Here is a 26,374-nt window from a genome sequence, read left to right as displayed (position 1 = left end):
TTTTTTTTTTTGATGAGGTTGATGATGGAAGAATTGAAAGAAAAAGGAAAAGGAAAATAAAATGATGACATGAAAAAAAGCACGAGGACTTTGATGAATAAATAACACAAACTTTAAAACAGAAATAATAAGAAACAAATGTAGAAATAGATACATGTTTTTAAGCTTACAATGAAAGGAAGAATGACTGGAAAAAGGAGAGCTGTACCAGAAGTCACCTACCTTTGCCATGAAAAAATATAAATTCATATGAAAATAAAATGAAAACTTCTTTCCCATTGACGTCATAAACAGTTAAAAATAGACAATTTCAAATGTTACATTTTGCAAGCAGTTACCATCAATCCAAAAACATAAAGGTTGATGCTGAAGTTAATTTAAAAAAGGGGGAAAAAATGTGGTATTTGTCACCAACCTTTCCGAAGCCTGTTGGTTTGTGGTAAAAGCCTGACTGTACAACAGAGAGCTTTGCAAGGAGATATGACTGATTCATTACATTCTGACAACATTGGCATGCATGAGTTTCTCTTCTTTAGTATCTTCGCAGGATTTAAATTCTATACCCACCTGATTACCTGCCTCTGACTGTCGGACCCCTCAGATTTATGCTGAAAGTCCAAACTCAAAAAAAACCCCCAGAAAAAAACAGAAATTGATTGGTTTGATTTTTCTATTCTGTGAACTGATATGAAGAGCTGGATACTTTTTGAAGAAAGCAGCAGAATATAAACGGCTATTTTTGTCTGTGTTTCAGCATAAATTTGAGGTTTTTAGGAGGTGGGAAAGTCTCTAATTAGATTGTTGCTTTGAGCTTTCTATGCTGATGCAACTCAGAAATTCTCTGTTCAATTTAAATGGCGAATTAAAGAAGAAACAAGTTTGAGATTTAACCTTTTGTCTTTAAACATGTAGCTGCATAGAAAGCTCAAGCTAAACCTTTATTCTCCTGGTTTTAGCTGACAAGCAGCTTCAGGAGACATGGTTTCCAAAGCTCCATTTCACTCCGTTTTATTATTATAAAACCCACACACATGTGGACGTTAGCATAAATAATTCAGGAACTAGAGCATTAATTTTACTCAAAACTGTTTTGTGCACAACAAAGCAGAGGAGGAGGGGCTTTTGTAAACCATTCTAGTGACGTTGCAGAAAGCCCAGTTGGCTGTCAGTACAGCCATTTCAATCTACAAACTTCGATTTAAACATTTTTCAAATGCATCAAACATTAATAGGTAGAAAAAGAAAAAGCAAACCAAAAGGCATAACTGACATCTCCGCCCTTTTGAGATGTTTGGACTTCAAAGGAAAATGCATTTGAAACATGTTTGTTCCCAGATATTTTAAACCTGGTCAGATAAAGAAGAACACCTACGTGTCTGTGGAGTTTCTGCAGAGATGTCACTGGTGTAAGCGCCAATTCCATGTTTACTACGGGCGGCCAGACGGAAAGTGTACGTGGTGAAGGGCTTCAAGTCCTTCAGCAGGTATGTGGTTGTCGGTTCGAAGCTGATTCGTTTCTGTGAAGACAGTTTGGTTTTCTGTCATTTCATTTCGTCTTTAACTCATTAACACACGGAACCCCTTTTACAAGTAGATTCTGGCAAAGAGACCAGCATGGAAACCAGCGGCGCACCAATCAATGTGCTGGTCAAGGCTCAAAACAGGTCTACAGCTTAACCTGTTGTCCAAGTTTTTCTTTCATGTGAAAAATGAAAGACTAAAACAACCAATTTTTTTCTTTGATTAGTTAATTTAGTAGTTTGGACAGAAATGCTCTAAAATTTCATGCAGCCTAGACAAGTTTGTATTATTTCACGGTATTCAATGATTTTCAATAAAATAAGACTGGAACATTGAAGGTGCATTGTGACCTTATAACACCTGACAACTAAGAACAAAATTGATATCGGTCAGAACTGGAATCAGCAGGTCAGGCTTCTAAAGGCCAAAAACTGCAATTGGTGCGCTCCAAACAGAGACAGCTTTTAATGCAATTTCAAAGATAAAAGCACACACCTGAAGTATAAAAAGCTTCTACTCTGAACAACATCAGGACAATGAGAGGTCTGATGTGAAACCCCTCAGTGTTTTTAATTGATGCAGCTTAGCATGTATGCAGGTAGAATCCCAAGAATAGCTTTGAAAATGAAGAAGTTTCAGTGGTTTAGCATTCTGGTGGATATATGAAAACAGTGCTAGAGAAGACCATTGAGATTTTATAAACACCTAAGAACTCCATCATACTCTGTCCAACACCTGCAGACACATGGAAGAATTCATCTTCTACAACTCAACTTACACATAAAACTTTTTCAACAGCACCAAGGAATTCTTCTTTTACACTGTACACCTAGTAAATTTAAAAAAAACTTTTAAATTAATTGATATTTTATTGCAGAAGTATAATCTGATCTTAAATCTGAGCACATTTATTTTGCGGTGGAAAGAATCCAATGTTAAAGAAAGATGTTTTTAATTGTTGGCAAAATTATTACCTTCACAAACAATTTAAATTGAACAGAGATGAAGCATTTTCTTTCCTACACTTTGGTATTTTAAGTTAATAAGAGCATTGAGGAACTTTTCTAGTGAATTATGATTTTCCATTTTTGCTAGAGAGTAAATATGATGCAACAGAGAATTTTTTTTCTTTCAGGCAAGACAAGAGGACATGGTGTACAAGTAAAACAGTTTTGTGTTGATCTGAAAATTAGATGTAATGGCTAAAAGAAAATAGCTACTTGCCTAAATTTACTAAAATCTTTATTAAGAGCAGCTGCTATAAAGTGACAAGCAAATCAGTTTAAGAAGTTTATAAAAATCCCCAAAGCTTGACATTAGAAAACAGCAGGAAGCAGTGAGATCTTGGGGTCATCAAGTCTCAACCATCAGATACTGACTTTATACCAAATGGTTGGGGTGCCAGGAAACAGATTTTGCTGCCGTACCATTACTAATGTATAAGTGTAAAGTTTGATTGGAACCGCGTAGTACAGTCAGATAAGACCAGGACTGAGCTTTTACATGGATACATATGTACTTTGTTTATATCCGGGAGCGTTGAACTAGAAAAATACATTTTCCCTCATTCCTCTTTTTATTGCTTAACACTGTAATGATAATTCAAAGGAAAATTAAATAACTACTGCAAGCCACAATCTCCAAATGTCAAACTCATAAAAATAAAAATGCTTGAGGAGAAAGAAGAGAAAAAGTTGCCAATTATGCCCTGTTAATTACTCACAGCAGTGTTAAACTAACAGTAGTACTGTAAGTAATTAAGGAGGGTAACAAGCAACTCTTAAAAACACTATTAAAACAACTGCTGCCTTGTTATTGTTATGCAAAATCTGGATAGATTCAGAATATTTCTTATGTGCAAGTAGACCTGAAATGCAAACTGTTAGCATTGTAAGTAATTACCTCATCTTTGTCGTCCTTCTTTCTGTACGTGAGCTCATATCCCGTCACTTGGTTTTCCAGTCCCGTCTGGGCCGGAGCGTTCCATGAAAGCAAAATGCTTGTTTCTGATTTGGCTTCTCCTTTAAAGTCAGTCGGCTGGGAGGGAACTGGGAACAAAGAAATGAGTTCATTATGAGCCACATTACACACAATTCATTGGGATTTCAGTCACACTTATGGACACAACAGTGGAATGGCTGCAGCCCGGAGGGATGTCAGTCTCATAGATACCACTATGCCATCCTCAAATATACAATATACACAATATTATTATTGTTTTATTACTGAATACAATATATGGCATATACAGGGTTTCTAATAGTATTTTAACGCTATGTTTTTCATTACTGTATTATTATGAACTAATTTAGAGCACATTGAATAAAAACTCTCTAACTCCTTTCCATAAACACTCCTAGGTGGGATTAAGACCCCCTTATGCCATCTCTGTGTTTTGTGAAGGGACTGAGGTGGTTAGGGGAGTTGAATTCAACCCACTCCTGGAAAGCCACTCACTCACCAAAGGATGCAGTCACAGCTCTGTATCATGTGAATTGTGGGAAATGTGTTATGTAGCTATGAAAGCCGTTTGTGAGGCCACTTGCTGGGGATCATCGCACTCAGGAACAGCTAGTTTGGTTAAGAAAGGCTGGCTTGTTTTTTAAATATGTTTACATAATGTTTTTATATTATCCACAAGCATATCCAAACAGTTTTGAGTTGGAGAGTGGTTTCTGTCATCTTTGTGAATCTCTGGTTCTGTACCAGTACCAGTCAGCTCTGCTTCTGCTTGCTGCTCCAATGCTGTAAGAGCCTGTATAACAATATCTTGCACATCAGTCTTTTTATTTTGGTATTTTCATAAAACCCTCCTTTTCTAAATTATTTAAGAAAAATAATTTGATGTTAATTTACATGCTATTACTTAAGTTGACTCAGTCAATGATCATAGATCAAACCAGAATAACTCTAATCTCCATCTTGCTGGTAAATACTGTGTAATGGAGTTATCGATCCACCTTTCCATACAACATGCTCCCATACGTCATCAATTGTCAAAGCAGGTACAAACTGATTCATCACTGACACCAAACCCACCTCCAGTCTTGGCGATGATTTGCAGCTCAGGAGAAAGGGGTCCATCGCCCACAGAGGTGAAGGCCAACACTTTGATGTAGTAGGTCTTATTTGGGATGAGGCCCTGGATGGTGACGAAGTTCGACCCCCGGACTATCTGCTTCTCCCAGAGGTTAACCTGCTGGCTGTAATCCATGGTGTAGTACACCCTGTAGCCCATGATTTGCCCGTTGGGCTCCTCCGGCTCGTCCCATTGGATGACCGCCGTGGTCGCGCTCATCATGTGACCTCGAACCTGTCTCGGCGCGGTGCTCGGCGCCTGCTCTGCTGTTTTGGCTTCGATGCTCTCGCTGGGCGGCCCTCGTCCAATGTTGTTCACAGCCACCACCCTGAACTCGTAGTCGGAGTAGGGGCTAAGGCCGCCCACGCTGTACCGGGTGGTGGCAACACCATCTATCTCCTTGTATAGGTCATCAGAGTACTTGGATTTGTGTTGGATGATGTAGTAGGACACTGGCTCGGGGTTGCCAGAGTCCCAAGTCAGCGTGATGCTGGTGGCTGTGCGCTCAGTCACCACCGGAGTGCCAGGAGCCTTGGGTAGTGCTGCAGTGACAATTATTTCATAAATATTAATAAAAATACAAATATATGGGAAATGTCAGAAACCTTATCTCTGTGATTTATTTCTGAAGCCACAGATTCTTGCATTGTCTGCTTTCAGCATTTTACCGAGCTGTTGTTTATGTTGTTAATCTTTAGATTTCTCTTTATCACTTTAATAATTAAACAGGTAAATTTATTGCTTTAATTCTCCACACCGTGGCGCACAGCAAAGGATATAAGAGCAATAGATCGTGTTTATATGCCATGTGAAGCAGACTACTGGGGGAAGCCTCTGCCACGTTGGTATATTGTGACTAAAATCTTCATGTTTTGTCTCAGAAGAAAAAAAAAGCTGTGAGCGTGTTTGCAGACTGGAGTCTATCCTTTGTGTGCATGTGAATGTGGTAGCGCTATCTGGGTTGTCATTCTGGTACATTACAAGGAACAAATGATTACTATTTCTGCACCAAACAGCAAACACTACTTTGTAGCCCTCCTTTTAGAAATAGGGAGCTCGTTACTTTGTAGTTCTCTGTCTGACAGATAAGCACTTTGCTATAATCTTAAGCTTGTATCATATGTTCCAAGTCTGGTGCCAGAGTTTTAAGAAAAGCTTTGAAATTGGCTTGTTTTGACAGAGAGAGGTGGGTGCGTTTCTGACAATAGTCTCTACTTGAATGTTTTCTGAATAACAAACAACATCCAAGTTACAAGACAAAACTGTTCAATCTTAGTATGAAGTGAAGATGATCAACATTCTGAAAAGTGATTAACTTATATCATCTCTTTCATTAGCATAATTCCAGAAATGGTAACTCAGAAAGTCCGAAGAACATTGTGATTGACACGTATATATTTAACTACTTTTGCATGATTTATTTTACTCCAACCTCTCAATCTTATCACGGTGTTTAAAACGCATCATATTTAGAACATCATCACTTTGGACAATGTAATACAGGAGTTTGAACAATTACAGCATGTTATTTATTTTTGAAATAACGTTAGTAAAATCCTACCCATCTTTATCAGCATGGTTACCTTTTACTGTTATCTGGGCCATAGCTTCTATCACCCCAAGTGTTGACATGGCAACACAAGTGTAGTTGGCCGACTGTCGCACATCTGTGAGCTCCAAGACGTTGCGTCCAATGGGCATGTCGTCCTCCGGGGTGAGATCCTCAGCGCCCAGCATCCACTTGACGTACGGCATGGGCGAGCCCACAGCTACACACGTGATATTCACGCTGCCACCAGGCATGATCTCATTGTCTGTCGGTGGGATGGAGAATCGGGGTGGGACTCGCCGTACTGAAAAGGAATTACCAGGTTTAGAACAACCAACCAAGAAAAATATTAATGGATATAAAACAAATTGAATCCTTCGTAGTAGTTTCCAAAGGGTTTGATTGTTCGGAGATTGTGCTTTTATCTGCAGAACTCAAATGAAAACTGTTTATATCATCCGTAAAGACACATTTTAAGCAAATTTTATCCAAGCTGTAAAGGTAATGGTGAATGGGTGAACACCAATATGAGGACTATGCACAAACATCGGATTTGTACATAAATACTGTTGCCAGGCAATTGTATGCAAAGAAATAACTTTTAGACACAAATTGATTCTTACATATCACAGGCGTATACATTACAAATATCAAAACAACACATAGTATAGCCAGAAGCCAACATTTTTTGTGTGGATTATTTTAAGGTTCAGTGCAAACAAAACACAAGACTGTCAGATGTTATGCATTTCCCCTTTAGATCTCAACCAGCTCACAAAAGATAAAAAATAAGTAAAAAAAACCCAAACTAGCTAATTCTGCTATGTAGCTGTTGTTTTTTTTTTTTTTTTTTTTTTGCTCTCATCATAGGAGCTCATAGGAGCAAAAAAAATGTTTGAAAGTAGGCCTAAAAGATATCAGAAACAGTTTTATGGCTCACACTTTAGCAGGAAGGTCTTAATGAACCTTGAAAATGTGTGCATAAGAATGAGTGAGCATAATGTGTCCCAACTGTTGAATTAAAGATGTAGTTTAAAAAAAATTAAAAGGTTATTTGCAATAATGTGTTAGCAAATATTAGAAGTGCCAACTTGACTCAATTTAAACCCAAATTAGTTGGCCAGGGAGGGAAAACTTAAGGCCAAGTCTAAGAGGGGAAGAGACCTAAGCACACTTCTACTGTCTTAAAACATCTACATGAAAAACATCATAGCATGTATACTGTACTTCATGAACTGTAAAACCAAACTTATGATTGCAATGGATGGTCATTCATGGGGAATCCAAGGATTTAGTTATTTATTTTTCATTTTTTTACAGAGGAAATGGAAATTGGAGGTGGCACATCACCAATGACTTTCCTGTACAACATGGAGCATAAAAAGTGTTTCTAGTCAGAGTAATAGTCGGATACAGAAGTAAAGCCACATAAAGAGCAAAAGTATTAAAGCAATTTATGTGAAGGCTATTTTGTTCAAATTTACACTGCACTTCTTTTCTCTAATCACCCAATCCAATGTAATTATGGCTTTAAGCTTTATGAAATAGCATTTATCCAAACCGCTATGAGATTTATGAGGTAAAAGCTGTTTTAAAAGCTTGGAAGTCTTCTGTGGTCTTGGCCCCTTTTCAGACAGGCCATTGGTTTTAGCCTCCAGGACAAACTATAATCTAGATTTCTACTAAATGTAGATGCCAAGAGTGTTACATACTGCAGGTGACGTAGCCTTTGCAAACGTCTAAGGGTTTGCAAAGGATAACCCTACTAATTGTGATGGTCCATAAAGGACTACAATGGCAGAGTTTCAGGAAAAAACGCGTGTCATAGAAAAAAAAACAAAAACATCTGACTACAACAGTGGATGCATGTAATAAATAATACACTAAAGAAGAAAGATTAACAACTTTTAGCTGGGCAAAACTGTACAACATCATGGACACAAAGTTGACTTCAAGGACTTTGGGAGGTGAAAGAAATCCCATCATGCAAACAGAAATATGGGGTTGTTGGAGACAAAATGAAAGAGGAAAACTGCTTCAAACATGGTCAAAATGTTGTCTTAGCAGTCCAAACAGGCATAAAAAAACATTTCTTTTGAAAATAAACTAGTTGTGCTGCTTCTGAGCATCCTCACTCGGTTAGGATTACCAGATAAAGTGGATAATGAAACACAGAAGCAAACAAAACAGACAAGCTTCAAGGATGGATTCATATGTACTGGTGAGCTCAGTGTTACTGCTCATGGCATTCAAGGGGGACCACAAATGTTTATTTAAAATAAAGAAAACAAATAAATATTTTCACATAATCCATAATATCCTCTAGTTTCTGTGTCTCTAACCTGAGGATGTGTTAGCTTTACTCAGCTATCGTGTCGTCATGTGCTTCCTGCTGCCAATTCCCAAAGCCCGCTTTGAAGAGAGTGAGGTGGCTCTCCGGAGAGGAAATCGAAGGGAACTGGCTGCATTATTAAATACAACGTTTCTCTCGCTCAATATTTAATTAATATCCAATTGGATTGCGCTCCCCACAGACATAATATTATCCTGCTCATTTGAATATCATTACATTTGTCGAGACTTGTGGATAAGAGTCTGAATGTGTCATTCTTTCATGACTTCTCCAGCAGTAACATCCTCAGTACATAATCGCTGCGGGTGGAATTGTTTTTTACAGCTTGACACTCGACTTTAGTGTAAATTCTTGAACATATGTCTATCTATGGGAAACACTTGTAAAGATGTTTGAATGCCTGCATGCAGAGTAAGTCCTGTTCTTCCTCAAGCCAGATTTTCTGTAAGCTAGGAGTGAACCCAAGCAGGAACACTGTCACGGTAAAGGGCTGGGAGGGTCAGACGCTAGCAAATGAGCATGCAAACAGACAGTCAAGCAGATGCAAAAATCAACCTCCCACTGTTCCGCCTCCAGGATGCCAACATGTGCCACCTGTTGGACGGTCATGCATTCTGACAAAGAGCAAGGGACAGTCTCTACAGGAACAAGAACACTGAATGTGTGACAAAGAAAAACAATATGCTGAGGCAAAAGCAAAACCAAAGGAAGAATGTTTGCTTCAATGTCTGGAAGATGTGATTTCCTTCTAGGTGATGAAAATAAATAAAATTGTTTGCCATAAAAAGTAACTTGTTGAAGAAGTAAAAAGCACACCAACCTTCTCGTAGCTCTGAAGGATGTAGGGATTTTGGATGCAGAACAAAATGAAATAAGGGGAGGAGAAAAAACAAGGGAAACACAGAGAGTAAGAAGGCCATGTTTCAGGTGCTCAAATGATGCGGAAAACATTTCGGAGGACCTTAAGTCTTCTAAAGGGAAGGAAACCCTGTGAATTTCCCCAACACCAACAGCGACACCTTGTCGGAGCTAAAATGATTGAAGTACCATTTACTCACTTATAAAGTGTACTGTACCAAAAGATAGTGGTCTCAAACTCCAGTTCTTGAGGACTGATGTCCAATACACTTGAATCGTGTCGCTCAATTGTCTTATTTTGTCATTTTGTCTCTGGAGTATCAACAACAATATTTTTGCATTCTAGTGTGTTGAAGCAAAGGCTTGTCAAAGTGTCTCAGCATACCAGCCTGTGAGGACTGAAGTTTGAGACCCTAAAACTATGTCTCCTTTTTCATTTGCTTTCTCACTGTCAGAAGATTTCCATGGCTGCATGCCAGTTGGTTAATGGTCATCACAGACCATCAGCATTCGCTCTCCGACAGGTTCACAACAAACAGAAGGTTGAAGAACTGTCGGCTTGTTTTTCACCAACAGTGGGAAGAGTTTGGATTTCTGATGGTACGATAGTAGTACAACTTGTTAGGAGGGACAAGTGGAGAGCACACTAAACCTATAATAGGACACGTGTGGCAAGCGATACCCTCGATGTCGTCATTTTACCAGGAAAAACAAAATAGTCCAGTAATGCCACTGGGTTCAAAGAACAGCCTTAGGTTTCAGTAGGTAACAGTATTAAACCTGAGGAGTAAAAGTTTCACATTTTTAGCCATTTTAGTTTTTATTGTCAAATTTGGAAAATCTGTTCAGTTTTGTTCCTCATCCTTTCCATCAAGTTTGGGCAAAAAAAACAAAAACAAAAAAAAAAACAAAAAAACAAAAAAAAAAAAAAATGGAGGGAACATATTTATCACACAGATTTATCTCTGTATACGTTTCAGTTTTCCAAAAATGTTTTTAAAGTGCTTATTCTGAATTTGTGTATTTTCGCATTAACATTTAATATTTACAATGCCTACTCTTTCGTTCCAATAATTTTTTTTCTTGTTGTTTTATTTTTGATGACTTTTTATGTTTTTCTTTTTTTTTTTGGACTGGTATTTCTCTTGGCTGCTGCAACAAAGCAAGTTTCAAACACAGATGGACAAATAGAGGGTTATTTAATTGCATTCTAGAGTGTCTCCTCAGGGTACTAGACAACATTTATAGTGGATAATGCTACCTTTCTCAATTATTTTTATTTGTTCTAAAGTTATCATGAAGACAAAGTATTAAGGGTTCATTATAACGGTGTTCAACTCTAAACTGACACAAATGGTTTCTGTTTTACAAATTTGTGTCACTGCACCATCCGTTTTGCTCAAGATAGGAGATGGAGAGAAACAGATGTCTTAGCCTAAAAGGAGCTGAGTTAGTACATTTTGTATGTACAGAGTGACATTTTGCTGCAACTATCACAGATTAAGATCTAAAAAAACCATACACCAACTACTATACATTTTGTTGCTGCAAGTGATATAAAAAAGATGATTTTGGCTCAGAAGTAAGGTTTATTTTACAGATCTCAAAACATCCCTAAGGTCAGTAAGAATTGATACATGGTCGATACTAAAACATTTCATGGTGTGTACGAAAAGACCAACAGTCTTTTCTTACACGAAGGGGATAAATGTAACATTATTGTCCCCTGAGACATCTCAAGCTCAGAAGTGAGGCCTTCTATGTCTTCACTATCAGTGAGGTGATAGAAGGCCCAATAAAAGCAGGTTCAAAAATCATAAATGGCTATAGCGTCTGAAGTGAGAAAGCAAACACGACTTTGAACTGGGTTAAAAGGTGAAGAGAACCATCACCCGAAAGCTCCTTGAAGGACAAAAAAATACATTCTTCTGCTAGCCATTTTAAAATATATTTGATAATATTTTAAATTAACTGTGTTCAACTAAAATGAGGTAAAATGAAGGATTACCAGCTCCTGTTTAACCAGAGTAAATTATAAGTTAAGGAAAAAAAAAACCTTACAGCTCTGTTCAGGCTGCTGCATGAACAGTACTGTATTTAAAAATACCCGTAGAGTAAAATTAATTGCACCTTCTTGATTCTTTTAAGTTGCATCCTCAGTAATGGGATTACAGGTGCCTTAGTGTTTATCAGTAGGAAGGAGGAAAGAAAAGGATCTTTTCACAGCTGGAGCTGATGAAGGAGGTCCGTTCACTCCCTCCACCAACTCCAGCAGTCAGCTTTTTAAAAGCAATTAGTAGATAAATGCTGCAAGCAGTCTCGTCACTGGTGTTAGGCTCAGGATAATCAACGGAAACGGACCGGAAACACATAACAGAGCAGATGCCGTAGGTTCAAATCAGTGCAGGTAAGGCAAGTGCAAGGAACAGAAAATAAACTGTAATAGAGCATACTTACAGTGACCTCATAGCACACGGACCCTTGCAGACAATGTGGCGATTTAATCGCTCCTTATCAGGTTTTAAAGGCAGTGTGATACTAATGTTTGGCGAAAACAAACAAGGAGGCTGGTTCCTACCTCTGACGTAAAGATTAGCCGGGGCAGAATAGCGAGTCCCGTCGTTGTTCGTTGCCACACATTCGTACTTTCCCTGGTCCGGTTCCTCACTGTGCTCTATCTGCAGGGCTCCTAGTTGGAATAACAAACGAGGGTAACAAACGGCATGTGGTCAACTTGGTTCATAAACAAAATTATTTATCTTCTGCATTCTCCTTTCATGTTGGAGGTTAACTTGCTTCAGAGACATTAAGTTTTAGACTTTATCTGCTAGTCGTTATTACATGAATCAAGTAAAATGGGGACTTCTATGCATGTGGACAGCTGCAAATTACAATCATGCAAAACAACGTAATACAGCTAAAATTGTTTATTTCTATTATCAGAGCTAAAGTATCAACCAACAAAAGAGTAAAAAAATTTAATAAAAAAAGGAAAAGAAAGTAACTCATAAAAACAAGGTGTACCCTAGCATATTTAAAAGCTACAATTTCTAATTTTGATCGTTTTCTGAGTAAAATAATGGTAAATTGCGTTAAAAAAAAACAAAAACACGCTCATCTCAGTGCCAATTAGGCATGGGTTGGTTTCTGGTGTCAAGGTTCTTTTTTTACAGTGTAAAAACAGCTTACATACATTCAATGCAAACAATCCTCTTTCATCCAAACCATTCCTGTCTTAGCCTTATGCAACTTTGTGCCTCATTTGGTGGTATGCTTTGGGTCAAATATTCTTTGGAATGCCCATTTGTACCCAAGCTTTCATTTCCTGACTGATATCATGCGATGTTGCTTCAATATTTTGACAACATGTTATTTTCTTATAATATCTTATGTTTTGTGAGGATCATTAGTCCCTCTTGGTGTAAATTCACACCACAACATGATGCTGCTGCCAGCATACTTCTGTTGAAATGATGTTCTCATGTTTGCCCAGCTTCTTCTTATTCCAACATTTTAATAGCCAAAAACATAAATTTAAATTTATTTAGACCTAATGTAATGTCTTCAGAAATTAACTTTTTGCTTGAATACTTTTGCAAATCATAATTTGGCTTTTTTTTATTGCTTTTCTAGTAGTAGCTTCTTTCTCTCTGAATGGCCTTTCAGGCCCAGTAGGAAGAGGTTTTTTTCTTGTTTCTTTATAGCCCACCTTCACTACCAAAAATAAAATTATCTCTGGGACACAGAACCCGAATTCTTCCTGAATGTTGTGATGCCTGGACATTCTTGTAGTGCTCCTATTCATGTGAACGGAAGATTGTTGCACCTTCTCTATTCTGCAAATTTCATTCAAAGATGAACCCAGAAAAGTGGATTTCCACACAAGGAAGCAGTGGTGTTGCCTTAAAATACTTCCTCATGTGTGACATGTGACATGAAATTCCTATCTGGACTTTCCCAAATTGTATAAAAAGGAATCTTGGTGCATGTAAACTTCAATCACTGGTAAGAGCAGAGAAGCCGGCCAATGTGTGAAAACGGTAGACCTAGCCCCAGAGGACACTAGTGACAGGGCCAAGTAAAGATGGAGGATCAATGTCATGAATTCTGTACAACTGGGAACAACGAGAGAAAAGAACAAGCTGCAAAAGTCTGACTTACATTTCTGGTGTTTAGCAAATTGAAATAATTTTGGCACATCTAACTGGCCTTAGACACTGAAAAATTGTATGATTTAATGCCACACAAAGAGAAAGATGGTTGTGTGTTGTTATCCAGTGAATGTATCTGATTTTGACTGTATGCAAAACATTTAAAGAAAAAAAAAACTGTTTTAAAACTACATTTGGTACGCTAAAACTGACTAATTTGTTGGCTAATATTGGCTTATTCTGCTTATGTTAAGTGCTGCTTAATATATTAATTGTGTAAATTTTCTTAAATCTGAATATAAAATTATTATTACTGCAGTAATAAGAATCACTTCTGCATTTTTTGCTTTGTGTTTCTATCTAAATAGAAGAAACCTTGGTATTTAACTCAAGGTTATGACACCATGAGAGCCTCATACCGACCCATGCCTAGCGCCAAAGACAACAAAAATACAAATGGCCAATTTTTACTTTGAATAGGAGGGGCAACCCATCAATATACAACATGTCACTGCACTGGTCAGTATGGGGATGAGTGATACTGCTTCAGGGAAACATGGATCGAACAAAAGAGGTTTACAGTATAAGAAAGCAGCGCAACAAGGGAGGACAATTTAAAAAACAAAACAAAAAGAAAATTTAGGTATGATTTTTTTTTTTTTTTTTTTTAGCATATTCAATCACAGATCAGTTGTAATATTCAGCCTATGGGATAATTTGGACTTCACCTGGGTGAAGTATCTTTGAAAAAAGTACAAAAAAAAAAAAAAAAAAAATCAGCAGCATGTGCAAAAATTTTGTGCTGCTCAGATTAGCTGGAAAAAAATGTTTATTGAATCATTAATTCAGGCAGAACCAACATACAACCCTCTAACAAAAGGTTTGACATGCAAATCTTAGCAAGAAGTGTATGTCGACACAACTTACAACCTTCTGACAACCCTTAGCTGAAAAATAAAATGCAATTGTATTAGAAGACAAAATTCAAAATGCGGCCAGAGCCAACAAGAAAGTATAACCATCCACTGCTTTAGCCACAAAAAGACACCCATAAAAATCCACCAATGGGATCAGCAGTGTGGTGTCACATGACTCAAAAGAAAAATGGCTTTATGCATCAACAACTCTCCCGCTCCATCTCACGCGGCAAAAATGAGCCAATCAGGTCCTCGCCACACTCTACAGTTTGCCTTTCCCCCAATCCCTGAAGAAAAAAAATAAAAAAGTCAAAAAAGATTAAAAAAAACAAAAAACAAGAAAAGTAAGAAAAATAGGTGAAAGAGGAAGGTGGGAAAAAAAGCACCGTAGAAACTTTATCAAAAAAGTGGTTGTTTGGGCTTTTTTGTAGAGGTACAGGAGAGGAAAGCAAACAGAAGAAATGGGAAAAAAAAATAGTTTGCAAAGATAGAAAGAAGTCTTTGGGAGAGGTGGTGTTAGGTCTTCCACAGCATCTGCGCATGTCGGGTTTTTTTGTGCTGAACAAGAAACAGCTAAGGGGGGAAAAATGCTTGGTTGTTTTAGTTGGACAAAAAAGAGGGACACATGATTGGCTATGGCCAAAAAGGAAAAAGAAAACAAAAACAAAAAAAACAAAAATGAGCATTAAAATATAGTTTTGGAAAAAAAACAAAAACAGAATTGTCATTGTATATGCTTATTAGAGCCAGGGCAAGCATATCACAACTGAGCTAAAAGAACGAGAAAGAAACAAGAACACAAAGGAGTAAATAAGGCATAGACACGATGATGAAATACAATTTTAGTCAACCAAAACCAGGACAAATAAGGAGGATGGGTCCAAATGAATGAAATGGCATTTGGTCTTTGTAAACAGGACAAAAATGGGTGCGTACGGATGGCTTGACAGCAAGAATGAATTTGTATTATTTTCATTCTTTGAACGTCAGTTCAGCACTCTTACCTCTTATTGGCGTACCACCTGGGTGGATAATATGAATGCAAATAAGATTGGAAAGAAGAAGCATTAGTACGAGTAGATAGAGGTTGGGGGCTTTGGAAGAAGAATCAAATTAGATTCAACAGGGTACGTAAATAAAGGTACTACAGGAAAGAGAGAGGAGAGAGAAGAAGAGAGAACTTTTCTTTCTGTACTCTATTGGCAGAGAAAAGACAGGATTCATCATAGAAAAATCATAAAGTCAGAAGATCTTGTGAAACACGTGGGGTTAGGTGGTGCCATTTTTATTTTTCAAAGTGGCTTCTGAAGACCATCTACTGAAGGGGTAAAGACTTTTCAGGACTTTGTGCATGAGGCTGAAAGCGGGCGGACCTTTGGGTTTGAGCTAGAGGCAAAGCTGGGCGCCTCCCTAAAGGCTTTGGGGACTTTTTCCTACTTAAGGTGCTGGTGTTAAAACATTAAAGTAGTGGATAAGTGAGTGAGGAACAAACATGTGAGGATTGATTATTATTCAGGTCAGTATGCGACAATACTTACAGTACTATGAAAAAATAATTACCCTCTTTCAGATTTCTTCGGTTTTTTTACTTAATTTTGTCACATTAAGATGTTTCAGATCTCAAACAAATTTTAATATCTGACAATTACTGCCTGAGTAAATACAGCAAGTAGTTTTCAGGTAATCATTTAATTTCTCAGGGAATCTGACCCTGTATGAAACATCAATGGAAATCTAAACCTGATAAGTGTTTGCACCACCACTGGTAGCAAAAATGCTGGGAATGATGCATTTACATCACTGTAGACTATAGAGGGATAAAAGTACACTCTTCTTAGACAAAATCTAAACAAAATCAATTTTTTTTTCAGGTGGATAACTGTCTCACTGTGGTTCGATTAAAGACTGATAAAATCTACTCAGCAACTTCTACTACCTAAAGTTACCAGACATGTTCTATTTAGGTTATTTACAGATTCTACAGCCTGTGATCGTGTGGTTGTGGTTGGGATCTCAGGCTTGAGCTGTAAAATAATAGAGTGCCTTCTCCAGGTTGGGGATGAGGTTTCTCAACCAACATTTCTTGTTGGTATTAAGCATATAATTGCCATAACTAACTAATATTTAAGTTATTAAATGCAGCCACGCATTGATATACAGTCTCTAAACTGAATTCATCAGCACAATAGTTGTATAGAGAGTTATATCATACATGGAGTCAAGGCCGTTTCTTCACAGACCAAGACAGAGCCAAAGACATGGGGGAAAAAGCAGGAGATCAGTCTTGAAGCCGCCATGCCTGGTTCCTACCCTCATCTACAGTCATGAATCTCGTGGATACAAGCAGCTGAAATTAATTTTAAGGGCATTTATTTAAAGATCAGAGGTTCTCTCGGAGGGGCCCAAGTGGCTGTTTTTCGCACCCCAGATAAAGCTGATATTTGTCTGATATTACACATTGTGTGAAGATCTGAAACATTTAAAAGCAACCAAAAGAAGAAAAAAAAGAAAATCTAGAACAGAAGAGATTTGTAAGGGGCAAATACTCTCTCACAACACAGTAGCCTGAAGCTTGATGGTTAAAATCTCAAGATAAGGTGGTATTACAGCTGGCAGTGGTATTAATAGAAGTAAAACAGTTACACATTGTGAGGGTAAGGGGGGTGTGCGTGTGTGTTTGTGTGTGTTTTCTAACCCTGACACTCTAAGCTATCTGTTAGTAAAATGCATGCCATGCATTTTAATAGTTGTTGGAACATGGAAATTAGTGGGGGTGATGTGTGCTTTGGAGCTAAGCACTTACCAAAGGATTCTGTAGAATTTAAAAATATAGAGAGAAGAAAGACAGCATAAGAATTATGATTATACTCCTTAAGTACGTTTAGTTAACAAGGTTTGGTTAATGCTTTAGCAAACTGCACGTGAATAAAAGTCGCACGTTAGAAGTTAAGGTTAATCTGACACAGTTCTACTGAAACAAAAAAAACAATAAAAAAAAAACAAGTCAGGTTAACACGATGAGTTAACAAAAGGAAAGCTGTGAAATCTGTGAGGACAGGTGGTCAAACACACAAGACGTCCAATTTAAGATGTTATTGGGTTATCAGCTGGACAGAATTGGTTAAAAGTTAGAATAATTTTTCTATTGATATATTAAATGAAAACACAACTGGCATTTACACATTAAAGCAGGGACTACAGTGCCTTGCAAAGGTATTCACTCCACTTCAGCTTTCTCACATTTAGTCTTGTTACAACCAGTAACTGCAACTCTTTGAACTGGCATTTAAAGTGATAGACCAAGAGAAAGTAGTGCATAATGATGAAGAAGAATGAAATAATTAAATACTGTTTTTAATTTTCACTAATAAAATCCAAAAAGATGTGCTTCTTTACGTCTACAAATATTATGGAGTATGTTTCTAAAGGTTTTGCTGTTTCTTTTATGAACAATAGCTTATCCAGATAGAGTGACTGGTGGGCATTTTGCAGGACAACTTTCAAATCTTGCCACAGATTTTCAACAGGGTTTGGTCAGGACTTTGCTTAGGGCATTCAAAGAAATGAATATCATTTACTCTAAACCACTTTATTGTAGCTCTGGCAGTATGTTTAGAGTGATTATCTTATTAAATGGGTTAAAGGTCAAGTCTTTTGCCTTGTCCATTCTCCATTATTGACAGTTAAATGTTAGAAACCACAGTTTCTAGCCTAAATACTTGAAACCCCGACATACACTTTTATAAATACCAATTATAATCAAATATACCTTTATATTCAATAATACCCACAGGGGAAACAGATATAGCTCCATTGAAGAAGTTTACATCTACAGTTTTCCTTATCTTTACTTTTAGGTGCACATACTATCAGCACCACAGAAAATAAAGTGTGCTCCTGGATTGGCTGCTTTGCAAATCCCAGCCAATCCCAAGCTGTATTTTTTTGAGTAGTTTAGATATGCTCCGTAAAAAAAATCTGTGAATAGGGGGATTTTCCAAACATGTGGAGTCACGTTCCACAAAAAGAATCCGCAAATACAAAACGCGAATAAGTGGGGCGTCCACTATACGTACATTTATCTTCCGTTCTTCCTGTATGGCAAGTTTATTTATCTCTGCTGAATAAAATATATTTCCATGCTAGGCTATGTTTTGTGGGAGTAGTGTGCTCAAGTTTGTCACTTCATGTTGGTCTATCAAAGAAAATGCAAACAAAATTGACAGGTTTGTGGTTTTAAGGTGAAAAAACATTTTTGATTTTTTTTTCTTTTGCATGGCACTGTATAGAGTCAGAATGAAGGGATAAAGGGAAAGCTTTATGAAGTTTTACGCACTACTGTGGCTGATTAGTTTCAAGAAATAAACTTCTTCTCATTGAATCTGAAATGCTCTTAAAGCAAACATCTATTGCAGGACAAATGTTAGGAAAATTAAAATGCTTCTCTGTGTGTTTTCCTGTTCTAAAAGCATGTGCATTAATTTGTGGGCTCTGAATGTGGCCAAATGTTGACTGAAAGGTGTAAGTAATGGGCATGATGGTTCTAGGAAATACTGCACCAATGCAGTGGAGAGTAAAACCAAGATGAAAGAGCAAAAATAAATAAATAAATAAATAGATAAATAAGAACAATTGTTTGTTAAAAAGTCACAGCAGTGAGCAATGTGGGCAGAGGTTAGGGCGAAAGCCAGCAAACACAGAAAGGAAACAATCCCAACAGCTCATGACAACACTGGAAGACAAAGGGAGACGCACATAAGACAGACAACAGGGATGTACAGCAAGTAGAAGACAGGAAATAGTCGAAACAATGCCATTACCTATAAAACGAAAAGCCAAATGAGAAGTTAAATCATGGGCAGGAAGAAGAGGGGATGAAAGAGCAGAGGATATAATGTGGGAGCAGATCAGATAGAAAGTGAAAAAAAAAAGAAAAGAAAGAAAGGAGTCTCCCTGTTTGGTAATTGAGTTTTCAGCAGAGGAAACCTACCTGATCTGAGCTGCTTAATGCGTCCGTTGTTGTTGGTGGTGTTGACAGGGAGGAAGTCTTTGAACCAGGTGATGTCTGGGTCGGGGTTGCCGCTGGCGGCACAGAGCATGGTGGCGGTGCGCGTTCGCTCCACCACCTTTAACTGTGGGCCCATGTCTATGGTGGGGAAGCCAGGCGGGAGCTGGTCCTCTGCAAAATAAGTTGGAGACATTTTGGCAAGATGTCAGAGACAGCGAGATGGTGGTCTTAATGTACCCATGGCCTGGTGGCGGGGGAGTAGAAATTAGACCAGACCGTAGAGACTGTAGAAAACTAGTCAATTTAAATACATAGAACAAAGGGTTTTCTTACACTGCTAATTCTCTGTGTAAAATCCTGTCATTCTCCTTATAAAATTGTGACAGATGAATAAAACGATTTAATTAGCCGTGTTTTAAAAAGGGTTATGCAGCACGTAGAGGCACCGATCTGACAGCGAGATGCTCTAAAATCAGTTATAAGGCTCTGGACCTGTTCTTGAATTTTTAATTAGTTCCCCACTGAAACATTAAAATACCCTCTGCTTCATAGGAGACAGAGCACACAGCAGGGAGACGACGCATCAAAGCCAGGGTCAAGAGAGGCGCACATGCTTCTTTCAGCCAGCTGACCAGCAGTGACCAGCAACAGCTGTGGATGATTACTCTATGCTCTGAACATCCGGAGAAAATTCTTATTAAAATGGACCTCAGGCTCCAGGAATGGTGTAATCGTACATTTTAAAGCACTTGGTCTACCTTGATACCAATGACTGACCCCAATATATTAATGCATAAAAGAAACTTCTAGTATAAAACTTAGCATGCTGAACAGACAGCCAAATCACACAGTCCATCAGTTCAGATTTGCATGTGAATTATTGTGCAGCATAGGCTGCTGGTATTTATTTATGCAAGCTGTATCTGGGAATACTGTTTAAACAAGCTTTTTACAGACATACACAGGCCTAAATAAAGTAACTGATAAATTTTGCATTGCTTCTGGTGTCTCGATGGACTGATAATACTGTAGTTGGAAGGGATGACTTCAGACTACCCTCGAGCTTATGATGGGCAACAGCTGCTAGTAAAAAGCTTTTTATGCAGGCTGATCTGCAGATATACAGGCTTGTAAATTAAATCTTTGTGGGACGGCGCGTCTATGGTCATTTAAAATTTTAACACATAAGTTAGTTACACGCAGCAAAAAAATCTTCCTGGATGTCATTCGACTCAAGCAACCAGGGTGTTATTAAACCTATCAGCTAAGTGTGGGCAAAATGCAGGTGTTTCTGAAATGTCAAACTCTTTTTGTAGTGGTGGCATGCCGAAGAAGAAGGGACCCTGACACCCCGACTACAAATCCATTCAGGTGAGGTGGAGCTTTGATGTTCTTTGATGATGGCAGGTGGCTGCGCTCTGTTGTCTAAGCTGTCTTGTTCCTGTCCGTGTCTCAATTTTCAGCCTGACCAGGGCCAGGGGAACGTCTCGCTGCGGGTTGAGATGTGAAAGATGATAAACTCACAGGGCCCATTTGCTCCAAACATGTTTTTATTTATTTATTTAACAAAACAAAGCAGAAACGAAGCCTGCAGCAGCTTTATTTGACGCTTGCCATTCATTTGACGAAGTATGTTTGGGTTGTAGCAAGCAACGATCTCTGAAATGCAGCACGTTTTAATATTCTATGCGTCATAATATCCCAATTTGCAAAACGCCTCTGCAGTGATAGCCAAGTGTTAAACTCCCAAACAAGACCTGCTTATTCTGACTGCCAATGAGGCTTATGCACACCTTTAAGTCTTCCTTTTCCCGCTGTGACGCGGCTAATTAATATCTTCCCTTGCTTTCGTAAACGACCCAGTTTGTTTTTGAAAATCGGTCCTTCATTAAATTTTCATGAAGTGTCATCAGTTTGAAACCCGCTTTGAGATGCCATGTACTGCATGCAGCAAAATTACAAACATGGCCGTCATCCAACACTGCCTTTGGTTGTCTGGCATGGAAAACCACTTCTGTGGATAAATCTTCTCAGAAATAAGACCGCGTTACAAACAAGTGACTTCATACAGAACTGCAAAACTTTCCCGATGCCACTCTGTGCGTCCTTGCCTGAACTGAAACTGAAATAGTATTTCAGACATTTCAGAAAGTAAAACTCATATTATACAGATTAATTACCCAGAGTGGAACATTTCAAGCCTTTACAAGGGTGGTAAGCTACACAAGGTCAAGAAACTCATACCAAGTCATTACAGAAACCATTTAGAGTGATGCAGTCAAACACATTTATAGAACGTTGAGTGGAAGGAAAATGTGTGGTGTGAAGAAGTAAACCGGAAACAAGGAGAACAACACCACTGAGAGCGTTGATAAGCAAAATCCATTCAGCCTGAGGCTGGAGTCAACACATCAAAAGCCGCTGCGCACATCCTGAAGTAGAGACGTTAGAAGCGTCTTATAATTCACAGAACTTATAATTCGGTCATCTCCGAAAGTACTGCTTAGTGTCATAAAAAAAATCAGCTTGTTTTTACTTCTGTTCATCCAAAGACAGATATTTAGCTAATACAGTTCTCTGATACACTTGCTTCTTTCACTCACATAGAAAAACCAGAGAATATGGGTGATGAGACTTACCAACCAGGGTGAGTACCATATTTTATTTTGTTATTTATTTATTTATTTTTTTAACAAAAGTAAATCTTCTCTCACCAAGAAGATTTTGGTGGGACTGACGTAATCTTTTTTTCCTCAAACAAAATTGGAATTGGAACATTTGAAAAATACAACCAAATCACGTCAACTAACAGTTTCCGATTTCATGCTAAATCGTAAAAGTAATTTTTCAGTTTTGAAGAAATGTGGACTGTATTTAACCTTCTCTAGTTTAAAATAGCAAGACTGAACCCAAACTGAATATTTATAGGAATGCAGAGGCCAACTTAAAACACAAAAACAGCAATAGTAAAACTATCTCTATCATGCTTTGTTCAAGGCATCTTTTACCTCCAGACCTAAACCAAGAAATTGCTTTAAAAACTGTGAAACAAGATCTCACAACTTTGTCAATGGCCAATTGAATTAGTTAAAAATATGAAAATAATAATTCAAGAAGACTAAAGACAAAGAAGACAAACTTATTTTGTACTCTAAATCAGAATAACGTGGGGAAAACGGTAAACAGAAAAGACGAGATGTGCTTCGGTAAAATCCTTAGTCATGCTCAGAATGTTCTTCCTTTGTGTTTTTATGTCCCTCCAGTGTGAGCATTACTGCAACTCCCGGACGGGTATTCAAATTTTAGCGTTTTTATGGGAAACTCTATAGTCTACATGGAGAAAGAAATGTTTTCAATGGGGGGAAAAAAAATGTTGGAGCGCTGCAGGTGAAGCAGGTAGAGCAGACGCTCCATAAACTGTGGCTGAAGTCCTGGTTTTGACGATTGGACCTGGGCCATTTGCGCCATGCATGCCCCCATTCTCGCTTCACTCTCTTTCTTGTCAGAATACTACTCAATAAAAGCCACTAGTGGCTCAAGCAATAAAATGACATGAAAACAAAACAAAACAAAACATCTATAAAATAAAAAAAAGGTCAAGTCAGTCCGGGAGTAAAAGCGCTCTGACTGGTTTAGGGTTACAGTTTGCTGGAGTTGGTCTTGGTTGGTCCATCACAGATCTAACATCTGTCTTTTACTTATATACCACCTCCTACAGTTGACTTTTTCTGATCATGTTTATTGTTATATAACTGTGTTAAAGTCTGTTTTTGCCATCATTTTGACCACAACGTCATGGAAGAACAGTTGTATCTCAATGGGACTTTCTTGGCTAAATAAAGGTTTTTATGATTATCACTATAACAGAGACACTCGAAAAACAGACAATATTCAAACATCCTTGCAACTATGGCTAATTTAGCATCTCCAATGATTCTAACATACATGATTTTGGACTGTAGGAGAAAAGTGGAGTATCAAGAGAAATGGTTGTAGCAGCCAAGATATGAGAGGGCAATGCTGTCAGAAACACAATACAACAGTACCTTAGAGTTTAAAGAAGATCTGATCACTAGGAGTTTGTTTTTGAAATACTCAAAGGCTGGAAAAAGATATCAGTGTTGTTAACTTATGGAACAAGTTTAGTCTCAGGAATAACTTAAGTCACAGTAAGAGAGTAACCATCAAAAAGTAATTTTATTCAAAGTACTCTTTTCAATGACTAAAACGAATTGTAAAATGCCATATCATTTTAGAAACTATAATGCCTGCTCAAATGTAAGATACTGAAGAGGGAAAAAGGGATTAATTGGAGGCAGTTGCTGTCCCTGCAGCCTATCCAAGGTCAAAGACACAATTAGTGGATTTCTACAGCAAGTCCAAAGTATACCTGATCAAACACAATAGCCAAAAGCAGGGCTACAAGCATGGATGCTTGTTGAATACAGTAATTGGATGTGACAATCCATGCGAAACTAAATGCAGCTGCTGTAAAGATTGCAATGCATTCAGAAACAAAGTGCTTGGGAGATCTTAATTTAGCTGTTCTTTAAAAATGTCTAACACTGCAGCATGTTTTGCTTCTGAATAAAAGTAACTGGAAAACAGAGAGTGGTTTAAAGATGTTTTGGCAATTATTTCTTTAGCAAAGATTCTGGATTTATATCAGACTTGTAAACACAATGTGTTATCAAACCCAACTCATCCTACATGAAACTGGTCTGCAGATTCCTAGCAGGAAGCTAATATGACTCCAGGCGTTGCATTTAAAATTAATGGGCTGTTTCAACACTTTCTGGCCTTTTGAATGCATTGCCACTTAGCCCAGAAGTACATTTTACTGCTGCTTTGCAAGCTCATGCTCATGAAAAAAGGCCACAAAGTGTTAACATCAGCAGTTTGGTATCTGAAAACTTTTTTTTCTCTTGCAGATCGTGTGATTTAGATAAAATAAACAAGTGTTCTGATGTTCTCAAGCTGCTACCACCCGAATTTATTTCGCTGTGAAGCGAATTACCACTGTGACAATAAATAAAGGGAAGGGAAATTGAAAACATCTGGTAGCTCTTGCCGTTATTAACAAGTCTCCTCAACAAAGCTGCGGCAGTATTGTCCTTAGAAAGCCGGAGATTTAAATTAAATCAGAAGTTTAATCACAGTTGCTGTGTGTTTTGTTTTTTCGTGTGGAAAAGTTGGGCTATTGACAAAGCATTAAAAGTAAAGATTGAGATAATTAATCAAGCAGGAGCCAAGTAGCTGGAGGTTTTTCCCATGTGCCATGTTTGCATTTTTAGTAACAATTGTAGGACCATTTTCAACCTAAATATATTCTTCACAAAGGACCAGGTTTAATAATACCACAACATAAGCTCTGAGCTGCTTTGTGCAAGTGAAAAAGAAGAAGAAAAAAAAGAACAAATAAATAAATGTTTTAGGTTTGTGTTGAGATGACTTGCCAATAGGTTGCATACCTGACAACATGATTGGTCTGTAAAAGTTAAATACATGCAGTCTGTGTTCCCTTATTTACCACAAATTAAATTTCTTGTAATTTTAAAGTTCTTCTTCTGGTCACTGCCCATTAGAAGGACACCCAGGTTCAATGTTGCTAAGGAGAGGCATGCTTGGGTTTTCCATCTGCTGCTTCAGTGGCACATTTTTGGATAAGTAGAAGATGGCGGATGAATGGCTGGATAGAGGGTGTAAAATTGGGATGAATCTCATTTAATTTCCAATCTCATTCAAAAATTCTTAATTGTTGTGAAAATCCCTTTGAAGCATTATTTGTGCTAGAAATGTGTGCTTAATGGTGTGTAGGCTATTTTATTGTTGCATAAAACCTATTTAAAGGGCACCAAAAGTCCTCTACACGAGTACAACTACAGTTAATAGACCAAATGCAATATAACTTGAGCACAAAGACACCATATGCAATATATGAAAGTCATACCTGAAAGGTGAGATTAATACAAAAAAAGGAAAAAATGTTCAAACTTATTTCCATCGCTTATCCTATTCTACCTCGCTGAAAGCTGCTATCTCAAGGACATTCACTAAGACAAGGGCAATTTCTGCTTTACAGACCCATACTGTATATTCAACAATGGACCTACACACTAAATGAGATGGAAGGGAAAGAAATGCTGAAGTCACCTTCTAAAGAAGTGCTGAGCACTGGTGCTTGATATAAAAAGACCCCCAATGACAATTTGCACACATTAGCCACTGCCAGGCTATCAGGCCATTTGAGTGTGTAGTGCCAAGCGTTTGGACGAGTATAAAAAGGACATTGGCTCAGAAAGTACCTCTGTGAGCAGATTTTTCTCCAGAATACGTAAGGCCATTGGACAGAAACTCACCCCATTAGCAGATTATATCTATTGATCACGCTCACAGAAATATGAGCGCAAGTGAAATCACATTTTCCTTGTATGACAACGGGGGCCACTGCAGTTATCGAAGTGTTGCTTGAGTGCTGCAATAAATTCTATACAATTTGCAATTATAATGCAGTTGTCACCAGAAATCACTATCTGACTATACATCGACAGTGAACGGTATACAGGCGGGTTTTTTTTCTATCAAGTAGGGAAAAAACAGATTTTTATGCCGTTAATCAGATTAATTGAGCTTGAAATGTATTTTATATGTTTGCTTAGTTTATTTCAGTTCAAGGTTTGCTATAATATTATGAAGGGTTAATCTCTTAAATCTGATAAAAAGACAAACAATTCCTATACGACAACCTTCACAGTTATTAGCCACCCTTGTAAAGACGTGGTTTTCATCATACTGTAAAATGAAACGTAAAGATGAAAACCCAACATTTAGTTTCTATAGAATACACTATCTCAAACACGCCATGCCCACTCTGGAACATGGTGGTGGCAGCATTATGCTGTGGGGATGGTTTTCATTCACATAGATAAATGAATTGG

At 37.8% G+C, this 26,374-nt stretch overlaps 1 protein-coding gene across 47 annotated transcripts in view; it reads right to left on the bottom strand.

The window, feature by feature from the left end:
- The window catches only part of LOC122820557 (receptor-type tyrosine-protein phosphatase delta-like), a 437,628-nt gene that overhangs the window by 46,108 nt on the left and 365,146 nt on the right, over positions 1–26,374 (bottom strand). For 20 of the 47 annotated variants that reach the window (XM_044098059.1, XM_044098058.1, XM_044098067.1 and 17 more), the window contains 9 exons: positions 19,419–19,607; positions 17,232–17,240; positions 15,433–15,450; positions 11,939–12,049; positions 9,323–9,334; positions 6,184–6,453; positions 4,561–5,142; positions 3,424–3,569; positions 1,373–1,517 (listed from right to left, as the gene is read on the bottom strand). In XM_044098059.1, the coding sequence (XP_043953994.1) occupies positions 1,373–1,517; positions 3,424–3,569; positions 4,561–5,142; positions 6,184–6,453; positions 9,323–9,334; positions 11,939–12,049; positions 15,433–15,450; positions 17,232–17,240; positions 19,419–19,607 (1,482 nt within the window). The remainder of the gene's footprint in view (positions 1–1,372; positions 1,518–3,423; positions 3,570–4,560; positions 5,143–6,183; positions 6,454–9,322; positions 9,335–11,938; positions 12,050–15,432; positions 15,451–17,231; positions 17,241–19,418; positions 19,608–26,374) is intronic. The other 27 variants (XM_044098077.1, XM_044098079.1, XM_044098104.1 and 24 more) reach the window with 7 other exon arrangements.

The sequence above is a fragment of the Gambusia affinis genome, linkage group LG18 (genome assembly GCF_019740435.1).
Source record: "Gambusia affinis linkage group LG18, SWU_Gaff_1.0, whole genome shotgun sequence".
Taxonomy (NCBI): Eukaryota; Metazoa; Chordata; class Actinopteri; order Cyprinodontiformes; family Poeciliidae; genus Gambusia; species Gambusia affinis.
The sequence above is the reverse complement of the archived record's forward strand: the minus strand, read 5'-3'. Positions and strand labels throughout refer to the sequence as shown.